Source organism: Leopardus geoffroyi, chromosome X (genome assembly GCF_018350155.1).
Source record: "Leopardus geoffroyi isolate Oge1 chromosome X, O.geoffroyi_Oge1_pat1.0, whole genome shotgun sequence".
NCBI classification, from domain to species: Eukaryota; Metazoa; Chordata; class Mammalia; order Carnivora; family Felidae; genus Leopardus; species Leopardus geoffroyi.
In genome coordinates this window covers 26,437,124-26,454,816 of record NC_059343.1, presented here as the reverse complement: position 1 = coordinate 26,454,816, position 17,693 = coordinate 26,437,124, and the positions used below count along the sequence as shown (strand labels likewise).

Here is a 17,693-nt window from a genome sequence, read left to right as displayed (position 1 = left end):
TCTCTATGTATGTATGTATGTAGTGGATGACTACCAAGTATCAGGTTTGGCGCTGTGCCAACATTCTATACAGTTTCAAGGTGAAAGTCACTGAGTTACATTTTTAATCTAAATGGATAAAGTCATCAATGATATATATGGGTCTCTTTAAACTCGGTGTTGCCTGAGTGTCTACTAAAGAAGTCTTACTATTGGTAATCCAACAGACTTCAGTTAATTGATTCAAGGGCTGTTACCAAAGAATCACCCTATGTAACAGAATGCATTGACAAGTTGTTAATCTGGAAATAGCGACCAAGTTGGTGAGCAGTGTGTCCACCACGAGCCATCTCATTAGCATGAACTCTCCAGTATGGTCTGAAGGGCCCACCGTAAAGAACAGAGACACTCCTTATCGCTTGGGGAAATTTCAAGATTTTAGTGGTTATCTCCCGGGAGCTGGGCATTAAAGCTCTACCTCTCTTGAAAAAAAAAAACAAGAATGGGGCACCTGGGTGGCTCAGTCGGTGAAGCGTCCGACTTCGGCTCAGGTCATGATCTCACGGTCCCTGAGTTCGAGCCCCGCGTCGGGCTCTGTGCTGACAGCTCAGAGCCTGGAGCCTGTTTCAGATTCTTGTCTCCCTCTGACCCTGCCCTGTTCATGCTCTGTCTCTGTATCAAAAATAAACGTTAAAATTAAAAAAAATTAAAAAAAACAAGAAGAAGTTGGCCTTCCTTAATTAATTATGTATGTATGTATGTTGATTCATTTTTGAAAGAGAGAGACAGAGCACAAGCCGGGGTGGGCGGACACAGAATCGGGAGCAGGCTCCCAGCTGTCAGCACAGAGCCCGACACGTGGCTGGAACTCATAAACCGTGCTATCATGAGCGGAGCCTAAGTTGGATGCTCAACCGACTGAGCCACCCAGGCGCCCCTACCTTCCTTAATTTACTTTTTCATGTGATTTTATTTTTAAGAAAGAGACAGACAGACGAGGGGCAGAGGGAGACATAGAATCAAAGCAGGCTCTGAGCTGTCAGCACAGATCCAGATGTGGGGCTCAAACCACGAACTGTGAGATCATGACCTAAGCCAAAATCAGACGCTTAACCCACTGAGCCACCCATGCATGCCAGGGAAGGCCAAATTCTTTGAGCAGTGTTTAGAAGGAAATTTGTGAAGACACACTCAAGCCATGAAGATTAATGATCAGTTACCTAAAATTCCACCTTTAGGAAAGAATAAAGTCAAGGAGATTGAAAGGTAAATATAGAAAGAACACAAATTATCAAAATAGTAAGAGAAATAATGGTTATCCATTAACATAATAAGGGAATGTGATCAACATCTTTATGCCAGTAAACTCAGAACTTGATATGAAATGGACACATCTACCCAAACTGACAACAAGATGATACAGGATATATTAAAAGCTGTCTATTAAAGAATTTGAATCCATTAACTCTATACCCAGATGGTTTCATTGGTACTTAAATTCTATCAAACATTTAAGGAAAAGATACTACCAACCTTATGCAAATTTTTTGAGAAAATAGATGAGGAAAGATAGCTTCTCAGTTTTTTGTTTGTTTTGGGTGTCATCAGCAGAGCCTTGATTCCAAAACCTGATAAAGGTATTATCTACTCACCACCCCCCACACCCCTAGAAAAAAACACATCAATACCCCTCCAGAATTTAAAAAAAAAAAAAAAAAAAATCGTAATTTTCACAATATATATAGAAAGGATAATGGATCATGACCAAGTTTCTTTTAGCTCAGGAATGTGCTATCAGTAAAGGAGAAAAAGTTCATGTTCCTTTTACTAGATATAGGAAAAGCATCTGACGAAAGTCAGCCCCTATTCCAGCTATAAGGAGACTAAAACACAACTATTAGAACTAATAAGTGCCTTTAACAAGGTCTTGGGATGGAAGGTGAATCTACAAGAACCCTATTTTTATGTACCAGCAAACAAGTCAAAAATGAGACATAAATTCAACACCAGTGATAGATGTTGAAAACTACAAAACATTGCCAGAAGAAATTAGGGTAATACACCATGTCTGCAGTTAAATCACAAGTGGGAAACTTATTCTTCCCCTAGTCATTTGTACTTATACCCATTTGAACTGTACTGGGCAAAAGTAACAAACTGATTCTGAAATTCACACCTTATTGCCTAAGACATAGAATACTCAAAACAATCTCTCAAAAGAATGTAATTGGAAGTCTTAGCCCTAACTAATTTCAGGACTTAATATAAAGCTACAGTCATCGTAGTATGTTAATGGCATAGGGATAAAAAGTAGATAGAGAATAATGGAGAGCCCAGATAGAGACCCTCACTTACACTGCCAGATTTTGACAAAAGCACCAAAGCAGTGAAGGGAGAAAGGGAAGTCTTTCCAGCAACTATTTCAAGAACCTGGTTAACCATATGGAAAAGTAACCCAGTTTTGATCCTTACCTCTTACTATACACAGAAATCTAAGATGGGTCATACATGCTTAAGTGTCTGCTAAATTACAGAGATTCCAGAACAAAACCTAACGTATACTTGCAACTTGGGTTTAGCTAAGAATTTTGAGCAACACAGCAAGAATAGTTGGTACGCTGGCCTTCGTTCAAGTTGAACATTTCTGCTCGTCAAGACGCACTGTGAAGAAAGTGAAAAGGCAAGCCCTGGACTGGGAGGAAATATTGAAAACATGCCTGGTTAAAAAAAAAAAGTGGTATCTAGAATGTATCGAGAACCTCTATAGCACAGTAATAACAAGACAAGCCATGGGCATCTATCTGGGTGGCTCAGTTGCTTAAGCGTCTGATTTTGGCTCAGGTCATGATCTCACAGTCTGTGAGTTCAAGCCCTGCATCCGGCTCTCTGCTGTCAGCATGGAGCCTGCTTGGGATCCTCTGTCTCTCTGCTCCTCCCCCACGTGCTCAGGCACACGCGCACTTACTCTCTCTCAAAAATAAACGTTGGAAAAAAAAACTTAAAAGGCAATCCAGTTTTACGAAGATCAAAGCGTTTGAGTCAACACTTCACATATATAAATGGCCTAATAAACACATGAAAATGCTCAACTTGAATAGACATTAAGAAAATGCAAATTCCAATCCTTAGATTCCTAAAGAACGAGGTCTAACACATTAATGAGAATGTAGAGCAATCCGAATTCTTACATTTCTGGTCAAAGTTAAAGATGGTGTGACCATTTCTTGTAAAAGCACACCTTGATTCACCTGCCCTGTAGCCCATCAACTCTACTTCTAAAAATTTATCCAACGGCATTTAAAACCATGTCCACAAAGTGGCTTGTAGTTAGAAGATTCATAGCGAATGTGTTCAAATGAAGCCAACACTGGGAACAGCCCAAGTGGCCCTCAGCAGGTGAGTGGATAAACCGACTGTGCTGTATTCACATGAGGGAATACCAGTCAGCAACACAAATCAACTCTTTTCACACACGACGTGCAGGAACCTAAGCAACATAATGCTGAAAGAAATAAAGCAAATCCAAAAGAATGCATACTGTATGATTCTGTTTACATGCTGCAATTCAGACACGCAATTAGTTTATATTGAAAAACAGAACAGCTTTGGTCTCTGGGAGTGGAGGTTGGGGATTACCTGGGAAAAGGCATGGGAGGATTTTATGGGCTAATGGTAATGTCTTGATAGGGATTCGGATTATTGAGGTGTATATGCAATTTTCAAAAGTACTCAGATGGCACGCTTACGGTATGTGTATTTCACTAAGTTTTACCTTCAACACTCACAAAGAAATGAGGAAAATGTCTTGACGTCCCGTGGTAGGTCAGCTGCCAGGAGCCCGAAGAGTGTTCTGGCAGTGGTCATATCGGTGTTGCGGACCGGTCATTGTGCCTCTGCCTTGGAGACCAACAGCATATACTTGAGGTGGGAAGCTCCTGTTTTGCTGGACTACTCAGCTAGGAATATCGTTAGGATGCCATAATATCCAGCTTCATGTGAGCCTAAGTACCTTTACTAAGGCGGCTTTATTCCTTGCAGCTTTGAGTAGTCCTCACAGTGAGCTGTAATTAAATTCCAACTGCAGTCAACTTCTCAAGTATGTATCCAATAGTCAGTAGGTATATGGATCATTTAGATGGATGCTTGATGCTCCCTGACGCTTACCCCAAGTGGCTTATCCTAGTCTACATACGTTTATTTATTTTTGAGACAGAGAGGGACAGGGTGCGAATAGGGGAGGGGCAGAGAGAGAGAGGGAGACACAGAATCCAAAACAGGCTCCAGACTCTGAGCTGTCAGCAGAGCCCGACACGGGGCTCAAACTCACGGACCGTGAGATCATGACCCGAGCCGAAGTTGGACGCTTAAATCCAGGCGCCCCTACATACAGTTTTAATACAAAGTAGACTAGAAAACTAACATCCTCACTAGACATGAATTTCTACTTGAGAAATCCGATTCAGCTTTCATTAGATATACTGTTGGTGAGAACATACAATGGCACTAGTATAATAGTGTCCTGTTATGTACCCTACCTTGTAGTTTTTAAACTTAACTAAAAAACACAAAAGGTCAAAGGTGTGTTTATTTTGAGAGAGAGAGAGCACACACAGGCACACATGGGGGAGAGGCAGAGAGCCGAGACAGTTGTAATGAAATGTGATGGAGAGCACAGAGCCTGATGCAGGGCTCGATCTCAGGAACCATGAGATCATGACCTAAGCTGAAATCAAAAGCTTTTTGGTTTTCTCTATGAAGTCAGGTGTGTTGTCTTCTAAGCATTCACATTTCAAAAACTAAATTGGCCTCTTCTCAAAAACATTTATGTACTTGAAGGTAGGTTTTCTTGCAGTGCCCCTTAAGATAAAATATAAATAACTGACAGAATTGGTTTATGGGCTAAAATAAATGTCTTGGCATTCTTACATGTATAAATCCAAGTGGAATATGGATGTTTTTCTGAATAGGAAGTATGATAATAAAAAGAGAATGAGGGGCGCCTGGGTGTCTCAGTCTGTTAAGCATCCGACTTCTCAGGTCATGAGCTTGCGGTTCGTGGCTTCGAGCCCAGCATCGGGCTCTGTGCTGACAGCTCGGGGCCTGGAGCCTGCCTTTGGATTCTGTGTCTCCCTCTCTCTGCCCCTGCCCTGGTCACAGTCTGTCTCTCTCGGGGGCCGAGGAGGGGGGTGGGGGCGGGAAGGGAAGGAAGAAGAAGAAACCTAAGGAAAAAGGAGGAGACCCAGAACCCTTTTTGGACTGAACTTTGTAGTGAAGCAATTCCATGTACATGTAAGCTTCTCAGCTGCCTTAGAAAGTCCTCCCCGACCTTTCATTGGTAACACAGCGGTGAGAGCACTGACCTTGTCATCCCATGATTTGAGCCCTGGTCCTGCTTATCGCGGCCACCTGACCTTGTTCAGGTCTAGTCTGTGCCCCAGAGAGGCGATCAGTCCAAATCCTCATTAGTTTATGTATTTTACATGGCTGTCCTAAGAGTCTATGAGAGTAGTAAGCATATGACACTATAAAAGTGCTTTAGAAGCTTAAGAAATAGAAGTTTATAGTATTCTTTGGAGCCTAAGGAGACCATTTAGTCTGCTTTTGTTTACGCTGATAGTGGAGTAAATATCTAGGCACCAGGCTTAGGATTCAGGGGCGGTAATTTCCAAAGGTGGCTCATACTAGGGGATTGCCTGTGGGCTCAGAACTAGTCAGAAAATGCCAAGATCCTTCTTTGGTTTCTAAGGGCAGATAACACAAAGGACTGCTTCCGAATAAGGTGTGCATTCACAGAAACAGTGTTCTAGCAAGGGATGCCTGCAGTCCGTACTGCTCTCAGTTGGTGCTGATTTTTCAATCACTGCTCTTATTAATTATGAAGTACTGTAGCTTCCTGTTATTACTGTAATGGATTCTTCGGCTAGCCTTACAGATCATGTGCTTTCAACCCGTGATTTTCTAAGAACTGTTGCTTAATCAGGCTATTGGCTCAAGGATCACCTCCCAAATTTGGCCTTCATGTTGACCTTTAATTACTCTCACCGAGTTTACACCAGGAAAGTGGCAAAGTGGTGAAATGAGACATTTACTCCAAGTAATTGTAGAGGCTGGAAAAGCTCGAAAGAGCCACGGTTCTACATAGGTTGTCGAAGCAGTATGAGATCGGGCACGCACCCTGACCTGAGCGCGGACGCTGACATGAAGTCATAGGGTAACTATTCAAGTGTGCGTGTCCCATGACGGATCCTTGGGAGCCTGTCCACTCTTCTCATGAACGGCTTTAATCCCTTTCCTACTGGCTTTGCTTCTTTTCATGCAGACTCATCAGACCCTTGCACAATTGAGAGGAAAGCCCGGAGAATTAGCGTGACCTCCAAAGTACAGGCAGACGTCCATGACACCCAGGCAGCAGCTGCAGATGGTTTGTACCTGTGTGTCCGGAGTTTGTGCACAACGTCCAAACACACGTGTTCACCCACGTAGAGTTACCACAAGGAAAGGCCTTTTTTTTTCCTTTTAGAAAATTATTCTCTCCGAGTGCCTGCCTGGCTCAGGCCGTGGAGCATGTGACTCTTGACCTCAGGGTTGGTAGCGTGACCCCCACATTGCATGTAGAGATTCTTAATAAAAAAATTAAAACTCATCTTCTCTGATGAGTTTCTAAGGCTGCGCTGCCCAATAAAAATACAACACAAGCTAGATATATTAAATTTCCTACGTTAAAAAGTGAAATTAGATTATTTAGTAGGTACAACATAATATTTCAGTAGCAAGTCCACATAAATTATCAAATATTTCATGTTATTTCAAACAGTCTTTGTAATCTGGTGTTTTTTTTGTTTGGTTTTTTTATTGATTTTGAGAGCGTGCACAAGTGGGGGAGGGGCCGAGAGAGAGGATCCCAAGCAGGTCTCCACACCGTCATTGTGGAGCTTGGAGCCTGAGCGCGTCACGGGGCTTGAACTTACCAACTGTGACTTCGTGACCTGAGCCAAAATCCAGAGTCGGATGCTTAACCGACTGAGCCACCCGGGTGCTGCCGTCTGGCGTACGTTTGGCAGTAAGAGCACATCGAAGTGGCCGCTTTTTAAGTGGCTAGTAGTCCACCACATTGGATGGATTGCTTGAATAGCATCTACAAAGCAAGGCCAAGTAATTAAAAAAATGACTTCTTGGGGCTGCTGGGTGGCTCACAGTTGGCTAAGCATCTGACTTCTACTCGGGTCATGGTCTCACAGTTCATGAGTTCGAGCCCCACGTCGGGCTCTGTGCCCACAGCTCAGAGCCTGGAGCCTGCTTCGGATTCTGTGTCTCCCTCTCTGTCTGTGCCCCTTCCCACCTCTCATTCTGTCTCTCTCTCAAAAATAAAGGTTAAAAAGATTTTTTTAAAAGTAACTTTTTGAGGGCCCCTGAGTGGCTCTGTCGGTTCCATGTCTGACTTTGTCTCAGGTCATGATGTCACAGTTTTGGAGTTAGAGCCCCTTATGGGGCTTTCTTAGTGTGGAGCTTGCTTTGGGTCCTCTGCCCCTCCCCCAGTTGCTCACATGCATGTGCTCTCCCTCTCTCATAAATAAACATTTAAAAAAGCTTTTTTTAATTACTTTTTTATAACCCCTCACGGCAGTGTTCTCCTGCTTCTTGAATTTTACCTTGGGATTCATTTGAAATAAGGCTTCTAAAAGTATTGTATATATATGAGTTTATGCAAGTATTTTAGTTGACTCTTACAGAAGTAGGGGAAAAATCCCAGCCTAAGAACCAACCAAACATGAAACTACCTTGTCCTTTATTGTAGTTAAAAAAAAAAAAAAAAAAAAAAATCCTTTTTTACCATTGGCATATTTCCCATTAGGGAAAAATGAGTTCTTCTCTTTGGGTAGAAGTTATTTTCCAATTTTGAAGTTTTTACTAGCATCCTTTTAGGCAATTTGTTTTCTATATTCTAATGAGTATATTATAAACATTATTGATTTGATTTGTGTGATTTGTGAAGATGGTTATATGTATGGAAGTTTGGCCTCTTCAAATTAAACTTTAAAAAAACCCTGCTTATTTCTAAACGGGTTGATCTCTACGTGCAAAGTGGGGCTTGAACTCAGGAGCCCGAGATCAAGAGTCACATGCTCTTGTGACAGAGCCAGCCAGGTACCCCTAAAAATAATGAGTCTTAAAGGAAAAGCCTATTTACCTCAGTTCTCTTTTTAAGTTTTTATTTTCTAGGAGGCTTGAAAGATTTTGCTTCTTACACAGGCCATAGAAAGAAAAGATTTCACAACTGTAAATCAAATGAAAACGGACATCTAAAATGTCTCTTGGGTTTTAGATGATTCTATTTCAGCAGTACTTCCTTGGGATGAAATGCACAGTGTCTTACCAATAGTAATTCTAAATTAGGTGCCTTTTAACTATTTCGGTAAGTCAGTTGAGAGTGATTTATTCCAAATTCAGTCATGGTGGTCCTGAAGGGGAGAATACGGCACCATAAAATAGGCCATTTTTGGCGTCAAGATTTATTGTAAGAAACTGCAAAGGCAGGAGAAGCTCTGACGACAGAATAGAAGTTACCCTTTTGTCAGGAACAGTAACATGTACACTTACCACTCCCCTTCACTCGTTCGTTCATTCATTCATTCCGTTCATTGATTCATTCTCAAGTTAGTTAACATACAGTGTAGTTTTGGCTTTGGTAGAGCCTAGTGTTTCATCTCTTACATCCAACACCCATTGCTCGTCTCGAAGAGTGCCCTCCCCCCACTTACACCGCCCCCCCCCCCCCACAACCCTCAGCTTGTTCTCTGTATTTAAGAGTCTCTTAACCATTGGCCTCCTCTCTGTTTTTATCTAATTTTTCTTTTTCTTCCCCTTTGTTCATCTGTTTTTTCTCAAATTCCACACATGCGTGAGGGTGACCTTTATAAAGGCAGTCTCCACTTAGAGGAGTCTCCTTGTCTGTACCAGAGAGAGCCTTATGACTGAATCAAAAGAATGGTTATCAGTGGAGAAAGGACGGGACTTAGGCCTAGGGCATAGACCCCTATTTCCCGTGCTTGTCAGATAACCTCCTCTAACAGGCTTCCCCTGCCCTCCCTCTACCATTTTGCTTGGTCTTAAGCTGAAGATGATATTTAAACGGCCGCTTGGCCCCCTTTGGGGAGTTAGTTTTCCTAGGTCTCTGCCCTGATATGTGAGGTACACATGTTGATGAACTTTGTTTTTTCGCTTGTCTTTTTTTTTACCTGGGGTGGAGGGGTCTCCGTCAAGAACTCAGAAAGATAAAGGGAAAGTTATTTTTTCTTTTCCTATAGTATTAAACAAGAGAAGCCCCAAGTAGGTTGACGAACCCAGTGGTTTTCTGTTCTCTTGTCAAGCTAACAGCTCCTTCTTGGGTGAACCTGAGCCCTACTATGACCATTGGAAGGTTCGGGTCTGAAACTCAGTCCTCTCTACCTGTTGGGGAATGAATATTCACTGCAGCCATTTGTCAGGAAAGGCACATTGCTAACACCGAGTCAGGTCATTAATTTCCAAAAGAATATACACTTAATCCCAAATGGTGGCTGATGAAAGCCTTTCATCTTAGTTTGTTACCTGCTTAGGAAGGCTGCTGACTTTAGATCTTCACCTCCTTTCCAGTTCACAGTGAGGATTTGGACTGTTTTACAGGTAGATTTTTCCCAGCCTCCTGAGTTGCTCCGGACTCCAGGGTCAGTTCCGTCTAGAGGTCTCGAGCCTCCTGCTCCCAGATACCACGTTCAGTAGGGATGTTCCTCAAAAAGCAGAATTTCCAAAGTAACTGTAGAAGACAAAAGCCGTTTTGAACACAAGGCCAGAGGGAGTGAGGCCCTAAGAGGAATCTACGTTTCAAGTGTTTATAAAGAAAATCCTGAGGACCAACCAAGGGTTGCCAGCATTTTATATGGCCAGATAGACTGCCCCCCCCACTTTTTTTTTTTTTTTTTGAGAAAGCAAGCACTCACACCAGTGGGAGAGGGGCAGAGAGAAAGGGGGGGCCGGAAGAGAGAGAGAATCCCAAGCAGGCTCTACACTGTCAGCACAGAGCCCATTGAGGTGGGGGGGGGGGGCGCTTGAACTCAAGAATCGTGAGCTCATGACCTGAGCCGAAATAAGCGTCTCACGCTTAACTGACCGAGCCACCCAGGCACCCTCAGATATGTCCATTTTGAAAAACTATATCTGAAGGAAATTATAATGCCAAAGAGGTAGGAAAGAAGCTAAGGATCAAAAGTAATCTTATTTTGAATGAGTTTAGCTTTTATGAAAACCTGTGGAGTCTCTGTTTTTACCATTCTGATTAAAACTCTGCATGCGTACTTTGAGGCTGAAGGTCTCATGGGAGGAGGCCAGCCTAGCAGAGGTTGATGACAGTTTGGCTGGTACTGGGGGACGTCAGGGCAAACCGAAGGAGATGGTAAGAATCTCCCATGTTCTGTGAGATTTCTCGTTTGGTTCATTTGGCTGCCACGTAGCTTAACTGCTGTTAGGATCATGAATGAGGAAGGTCATATGTACTGGGCTTCTGTTTATCTTCTTCTGAAAGCAAAAAATTTAATTATTTTGAACAAAGTAGAATTTGTCTCATAAACCCGTTGAGCTGCCTGTGTCTAGTTGCTCCGTATACCAGCTGGCTTTCACAGGAGGTCAAGTAGCAAACTGCGCCCCGCCCCCCTTGTTTTCTCGTGGTGTTTCAGCTTGGATTATACCTGGCAATGTTCAGTCTGTTTTCTCTCTTCATCCTAATTTCCCTCAGAGCATCCATCCGGCTCCAAGCAGAGTCCTCGGACACAGCCCCGAGACGAGGACTACGAAGGGGCTCCGTGGAATTGTGACAGCTGCACCTTCCTGAACCACCCCGCCCTCAACCGCTGTGAGCAGTGCGAGATGCCGCGGTACACTTGAACTCCGATGGGTCCGCGTCAGTTCGAGAGTGAAACTTGGAGCTCCCACTCGAAGAAAAGAAAACCTTGGGAAGCTGTTCATCTGCCCAGCCTTTCCATGGCAGATTCCACGGGGGGAGGAGGAAGGACCCTGAAGCTGGTTGTGCTCACTAAAGGAAAAATGGGGAGTTCTCTTTGGTGGGGTTTTTTTTGGTGGGGTTTTTTTTTCTTTTTTCTTTTTTTTTTTTTTCTTTCTTTTTTTTTTTTTTCCTTTCTTAACTCATTGCAGAGTGAGAGAGAAAGGGATACTTGAAACCGGGGAAGGATTCACTCCTGAAAGAATGTACACAGAGAGGGCAAGCCCTCTTCTGTGGAATCCCAATTGTTAAAGTTACTGCTGAGTAGCCCTTACTTTATAAACTAGAACTTTCAGTCATGGTGTGACCTGTTACAGTTTATCAGACAAACTGTGAATTCCCAGAGCAGACTCACCTGGTCACAGCTCTCTGGAAAACCCAGGTTCCCCATGCTCCTTCCCGGTGTTTCCTAGTAAAGAGAAGAACAGGAAAAAGCACCCACAATTTTTTTTGGGGGGGGGGGCTAAGTAATAAGGGTATTTTTAATTGCTGCTTTTTTCAGAGGTAATTTCAAACACACAACGATAGTTCAAAATGTGATTTGTAACTGTCAGGAATGAGGCACATCATGCCCTTTGTTCCAGAGTACAATCAGGGGTGAGAAGATCCCTGTCGCTTGTACAGTAATTCATCAAGCTAAATCAACACTGGTAACTAAGACCTAATTATGCCACGATAGATACAATTTTTATGTTACTGCATGCTTTTATTAGGCCATTGGCTTTAAAAATAACAAGTCCTTACCAAGAACAATTTTATGAATGACCTTCTCATAAAACTGCGCTTTGCCAATAGCACAGTGAATGTATGCCAAATGTAAATCCATTCCAGAATCCATTTGGAAATCTTGAGCTCAGCTGCGGTTCTGTGAGAAATGTGTGCAGTCCATAGGGCCTTTTTTTTTTTCCTCCTTCCAATTTTGTGATGAATTCATGATGTTTACAGCACAGTGTTTTGTGCCACAATCCTAACTTAGCTGAAAAAAAAAATCACTATTAGCTGTTCAGTACAGATTTATTTGCACATATTAATAAACCAGCGTGAGGGAAATTACAGTTGGCCGATGTCATCAAGTTGCATACTGTGTTACTTGGGAGGAGGAGAAGGCTGGTGAAGAAATGAGATTAGAGAGAGGTGAGCGCAAAGGACTTGACAACTCAGAGCTGTTTAAATTTAACAGGGTGTACTCAGAGGTAATCATGAGTTTGTTCGGGTAGCTCAGGTGATACTAAAGCACTCCTTATTTGTGAAGCCAAAACTTTAGGGTATGAGTAACTGAAGAGAGAGAAAACCATGTGGCCCCCTAGGGTGCACCACTGGAAGACTGTTCACGGGACGTTTCTTTAAGGTCTCCGTCATTGAATTTCCTTCCTAGCTTAGAATTGGATTTGGGAATCTTCCCATCATTTGGGTGAATGTCAACGGCAATACGATCAGTAGGGCTTTGAATCCCGAAGGATGTTACCTGAGGCTCAGATTTTAGGAGTAGCCACCCTCGCATGCCACGTGCCCCCCTGTACACACGCGCGTGCACGCGCACACACACCCGCACTCTTGAAGCTGTCATTGTATTGTAAGGTACCAGGGGTGTCGGGCAGACCTGGAAACACCAGCTGTCCCTAAATGCACAATGAAACCAAAGGCATCATAACCCATCGCCATTCTCCTTCAAAATCATCGTTTCACCCTCTACCTACCGCTTTGCCAACGTCTCGTATGTGGAAAATTCCCACAACAGCCACTCGTCTCGCCAAGTACGCGTGGCTCTGTGATTACACCGCTAAGACATCCCTCACTCGACTGCGGCAAGACTGTGAAAAGAACGGAGAGAAAGCAGATGGGCTTAAAAGCGTCGACCTGAAAATCGCCTTCTTTAAAAGCTTCTGTGACACTGGTGTCTGTCCGTCTCCAGCAGCCGTCTCTCAGTCCTACTCTTGTGTAATATGCCAATGCCTTTGCCTTTGTATGGTTTCCTATCTCTTCAGTGACGATCTACCCCGCTTGGTGTTAAATAACAATTTAGGGGGAAAATCTATATCCTGCTTGGTGTTCTAGCTCGAGGTTTACCAGTATTCTTAGATACGCTCAAGTGGCAGCAGTTAACTGGGCGCCTGTCAGTTCAGAATGAAAGTAGCATGTCTGGAAACAGTCGGATGCCGTATTAAAACCACGTAGGTGACTTTACAACTATTGCATGAACACACATCCGGGTTAATAAGCTGTCGTCATACGATAGATGCATGGTTCCAGTCCTTTGGTGATCTGTCTAGTCGATCGTTGTTTGCCCCTGCCAGGAAAAAGGAGAAGAAACCAGTCTCTTGGATAGGTGTAGACGGTGGGGTAGGAGGCATCAGAGATGGCTTTTCAACAAGTTCCGCATGTGTTCGTTTCTGGTTGGGCCCAAGTTGCGTAGGCCAAGTCAGGCTGCATTCGGTTTTTAAAGGAAGCAACATTGTTTTCCACGGACACGTTTGAGCTCTTTAACTGTGTCCCCTCTGTAGACTTCTTGCCTCTGACCACTTTGAAGGAGGACTCGGTCAACTTTCAGGGTGCCTTTTGCAAAGGCCGTCCTGGTCAGACTGAAGCGCGTGCCCAGTCGGCCGGCGGCAGGAGGGCGGCAGGACGGCGGACGCCGGGCCGCACCTGGCCGCCTAGGCCCGCCGCTCTTCGCGTAGGCCGGGACGCGCGGCTGGTTGCTAGCGAAACGTCTTTTTTCTTAAAACGTGTCTAGTTTGATGTATCTGGTAACACATAGACCTGAATATACGTTTTACACTATTTCATGGTTTTGTAAACTGGGTTTTTAGAAAGCTCACGTGCTGTTTTGTTCCAAGTACATTGTCCCTTAACGTGTGGAGTAGGTCTTAAGAGTTTAAAGTGGTAATAGAGGAGCCAGAAACTTCCTAAGCATTGTAAAATGTTTGCGTTGATAATGACCTTGTATGGGAGAGCAAAGAGGCAGGGGGTTTTAAACACAAGAACTGCATCGTAGGAAAGGTAGTTTTAGACGAGGAAAAGGAGGGGGGCAAAGTGTTGCTCATTTGTTTATTTCCCTGAATGAAGTGGGAAGTGTGATAGGCAGTTTAATTTTTAAGGAGCTGGTCTCAGTTTTAGTACTTCTTAATTATTAAAAAAATATCGTTTCCTTCAATTTTGTCATCGTCTTGTCCCCATGATCTAGGGTTCATATCCAACTTTCTGTGGCAACTCAGTTTTCTATAGTATTTTAAAAGGTAACTGTAATGTCTTTTGACAGTATAAACAAAAAAGCAAGAATATAAGGCATAAAAAAATTGTCCTTGGAAAACATCAGTCATGTATCCTGGAATGTGAAGACGTCCCTTCGTAGTTAAAGGGTATATTGGTATATCAGTCGAGCAAGAACCATGACCACTGAAATGTTACTATAAAAAAAAAAAAAATCAATAAATTGGGCACTGTCTGTTGCACCACTACTGTATCTTTTTGAAAGAATTGACAGAATCTTCTTAGTGTGAAAGTTAATTCTGATGATGTTTTCACATTCACTAGACCTGCCTTTTTTTTCTTTATTATTTGCATCCCCAAATATTTAATACAGGTAGAATTTTGCATGGCTTGGGCATTCAGAGATTAATAGGATGATGACTCGATTTTAGTTTCTAAAGCCATGAAAAGTTGCTTTGAGACTGAACAATTCTGAATTCTTATTTATAATGAGACCCAATGTCCATGGTTCCCTACTGTAAAAGAATTGATCAGTTTCTTCACTGAAACAGCAAGAACCTATTAAATCTTGTAAATACCATGTTTCTTTTAGGTTTCCGTGTATGCTGTGAATCATTATTTTGAGGTGAAATTGTACAAAGGCATTTTAAAAGGCTATGCATGCATCGTACTTCCAAACAGTACATATTCGGAAAGTCAAAGATTCCTGCAAAATAAATTAATAAACTAAAAGCAAACACTACGTTCTGCTTCTTTTCTGTGTAGTTAGAAATGATTTACAGTATACAGTATCACACTCGACTGAAATAGGCTGTTGCAAAACCTCCTCCTCCGATTCCTCCGTTAATACCCGTAGTAGTGTTAGATTTGGGGTAAGTGTACGTTAATCTTAGAAATTGGGTAGAAGTATATAAAAACCAACTTTATTTGAATAAAGTGGAATATGTTAGGAACTTACATTTTGCATTCTACTTCAATGTATTACTTGCAAGATCCAGATTAAACAAACTTACTTATCATTCCGTAGCTACAGTGGACCCTTGAACCTTAGGGGTTTGATCTGCACAGGTCCTCTTACATGTGGGTTTGTGTCCTACGTCCAGCATAGTACTGCCCATGTGTTTTGTCTTCCTTATGATTTTCCTGTTGTTTCCTTTAGCTTACTTTAACAATATAGTATATAATATATATGCAAAAGATGCAGTAAATGACTTACCATCTGTAAGGTTTCCAGTCAACAATCCACTATTAGTTTAAGTTTTGGGAGCCTCCAAAGTTACCCACGGGATTTACAACCGTGCAGGACATCCATGGCCCCATGTTGTGCAATGGTCAGCGATAGCTTTTCAGAGGTCCGTAGTCACAGAGGACGTGACCCTCCTCGTGCTAGAGTCTGTAGTCAACCTTCCAATGTCTACACAGAAGTCAGCATGGATCAATTCTAATCTTTTCAGTAAGCATATCTGAAAAAGTTTCTACTACGTTCTTTCAATATATGAAAATGTGTAAACCTACCCAAATACAGAAGAACTGTAGAATCATCCTTCATTTTACTCATTACCCAGCTTCCAAAATTATCCCTATAAAAAGCAATTTTATTTCATCTGTATTTTTATCCCTCTAACCCCAGATTATTTTGAGTCATATCCCAGGCATCGTAGCAATTCGTCTGTAAATACACGTTATTTTTTTAAGTTTATTGATTTTGAGAAAGACATTGGGGGCGGGTCAGAGAACAAGGAACGGAGAAAATCCCAAGCAGGCTGCACGCCGTCAGCGAGGAGCCTGACCCAGGGCTCGATCCCACCAACTCAGAGATCATAACCCGAGCAGAATGCCAAGAGTCGGATGCTTAATCGACTTAGGCACCCAGGCACCCCTGTAAATCAACTTTTTTTTTTTTTTTTTAACAGAAGCACCATATACTCCTATCGTGTCTGACAAAATATTATCAAATATCCAGTGTTAAGTTTTCCAAGGAGCCTCACAATGGTTTTTTCAACAAGCATATTTAAATTAGGGCTTGTGTAGAATACTTGAAATTGTCTTTTACATCTTGAATCTGCATACGTGTTTTGTCTGCGTATCTGAAATCGTAAGGAAACTTTCTGTCAACTACGTAGTTCCCTTCCCACATCTTCCAGTACAGTAATGCATAGAAAGAACAGCAAAGTTAACTTTAAAAGCAGCATATAAACTATTTTTTTATCCCCCTTTCTCATGATTTCCCACAGCACAGGTTGTCCCTTTTAAATAATGGATTTAGTGGGTTGCCTAGGTGGCTCAGTTACATGTCCAATTTCGGCTCAGGTCATGATCTCGAGGTTTGTGAGTTCGAGCCCCACATCGGGCTGTCAACACGGAGCCCGCTTCAGCTCTTCTGTCTCCCCCACCTTCTCTCTACCCCTCCCCCACTGGTTCGTTCTCTCTCCTCTTTCTCTCGAGCTTTAATAAATAATGGATTTGTTTTGAAGGAGAAAATTACTTCAAATCTGTTAACAACACTGATTCCTTACGGTGCTCGTTTTTGGAATGAAGAGGCATCTGTGAGAATGACACTGTAATCCCACTCTTGGTGCAAGCCTCTCCGCGTATCGGGGAGCTTGGTTTCCCACACAGAAGGGACACAGGGCACCTGGTGTCGGTCTCCCCTCTGCATGCCTCCAAGGACTTCTTCTTAACCTCGGCCTTTTGGCCATTTCCTAGGACACTGCCCCGGTCACGTTTTGTGATAGGGGTTTCGTAGGGTTTAATAAAGGTATATAAATACGTGGATGATATTCTGATTCACCAGTTCCAGGGTCTCCCATCAGGCAGACCACTTCCCCTTTTTCTGCCTCTTAAAGGGTGACGGCTCGCCTTTGGCCGCCTTTTCCTGACCTTCTGCTGGTTCAGAAATACAGAATGTTGGGGGGGGAATCGGGTCATTTTTCCACAGCCTCCCTTCCTCAAGTTTTGCATTGTGGTTTGCCAACCAAGTGCTCGTTATTCTCTATTACTGTGCTTGGCGTTCACTGACCTGTGTGTGCATTTACCCTCCTGGGGACACAGGTTGTTTTAGGTAGGACGGTGCCTCTGTTCAAGAACCACGAACACAGCGTTTTTAAAAGCCCATCCTCCAATTTTGATTTCTTTTAAATCGCTAAGAATGGCCTGCCACCTTGCGTTTATTTGTTCGAAAAAAGATCTTTATTTGAACAGCGTTTCGGGTTGGGAGGGGAAAATTGGGTGAAGCATACCGAAATCGCTTCCATTCCCTGTACGCTTTGACAAGGAATCAAATGGTCACACGGGGCAGGGGAACGACCTTAAGATGACAATTTGAGTGGTTCTTCCCACCTTCTAAAGTAGGTAATGAAAACGTCTTTAATGGCTGAAGAACGGGGAAGGGCTGTCGGGGTCAGAAATGGCAGGCACAGATGGGGACACGCTGAAGGTAAGCCATGAGTATGAGCCAGCCCACAATTCCGGTCAC

At 42.9% G+C, this 17,693-nt stretch overlaps 1 protein-coding gene across 8 annotated transcripts in view; it reads left to right on the top strand.

The window, feature by feature from the left end:
- The window catches only part of TAB3 (TGF-beta activated kinase 1 (MAP3K7) binding protein 3), a 90,417-nt gene extending 75,457 nt beyond the window's left edge, over positions 1-14,960 (top strand). For 4 of the 8 annotated variants that reach the window (XM_045472880.1, XM_045472879.1, XM_045472881.1 and 1 more), the window contains 2 exons: positions 6,299-6,400; positions 10,748-14,960. In XM_045472880.1, the coding sequence (XP_045328836.1) occupies positions 6,299-6,400; positions 10,748-10,896 (251 nt within the window). In that variant the 3' untranslated portion in view covers positions 10,897-14,960. Of the gene's footprint in view, positions 1-6,298; positions 6,401-10,747 lie in introns of those variants that run through there. The other 4 variants (XM_045472884.1, XM_045472883.1, XR_006711132.1 and 1 more) reach the window with 3 other exon arrangements.
- The last annotated feature ends 2,733 nt before the right edge of the window (positions 14,961-17,693 follow it).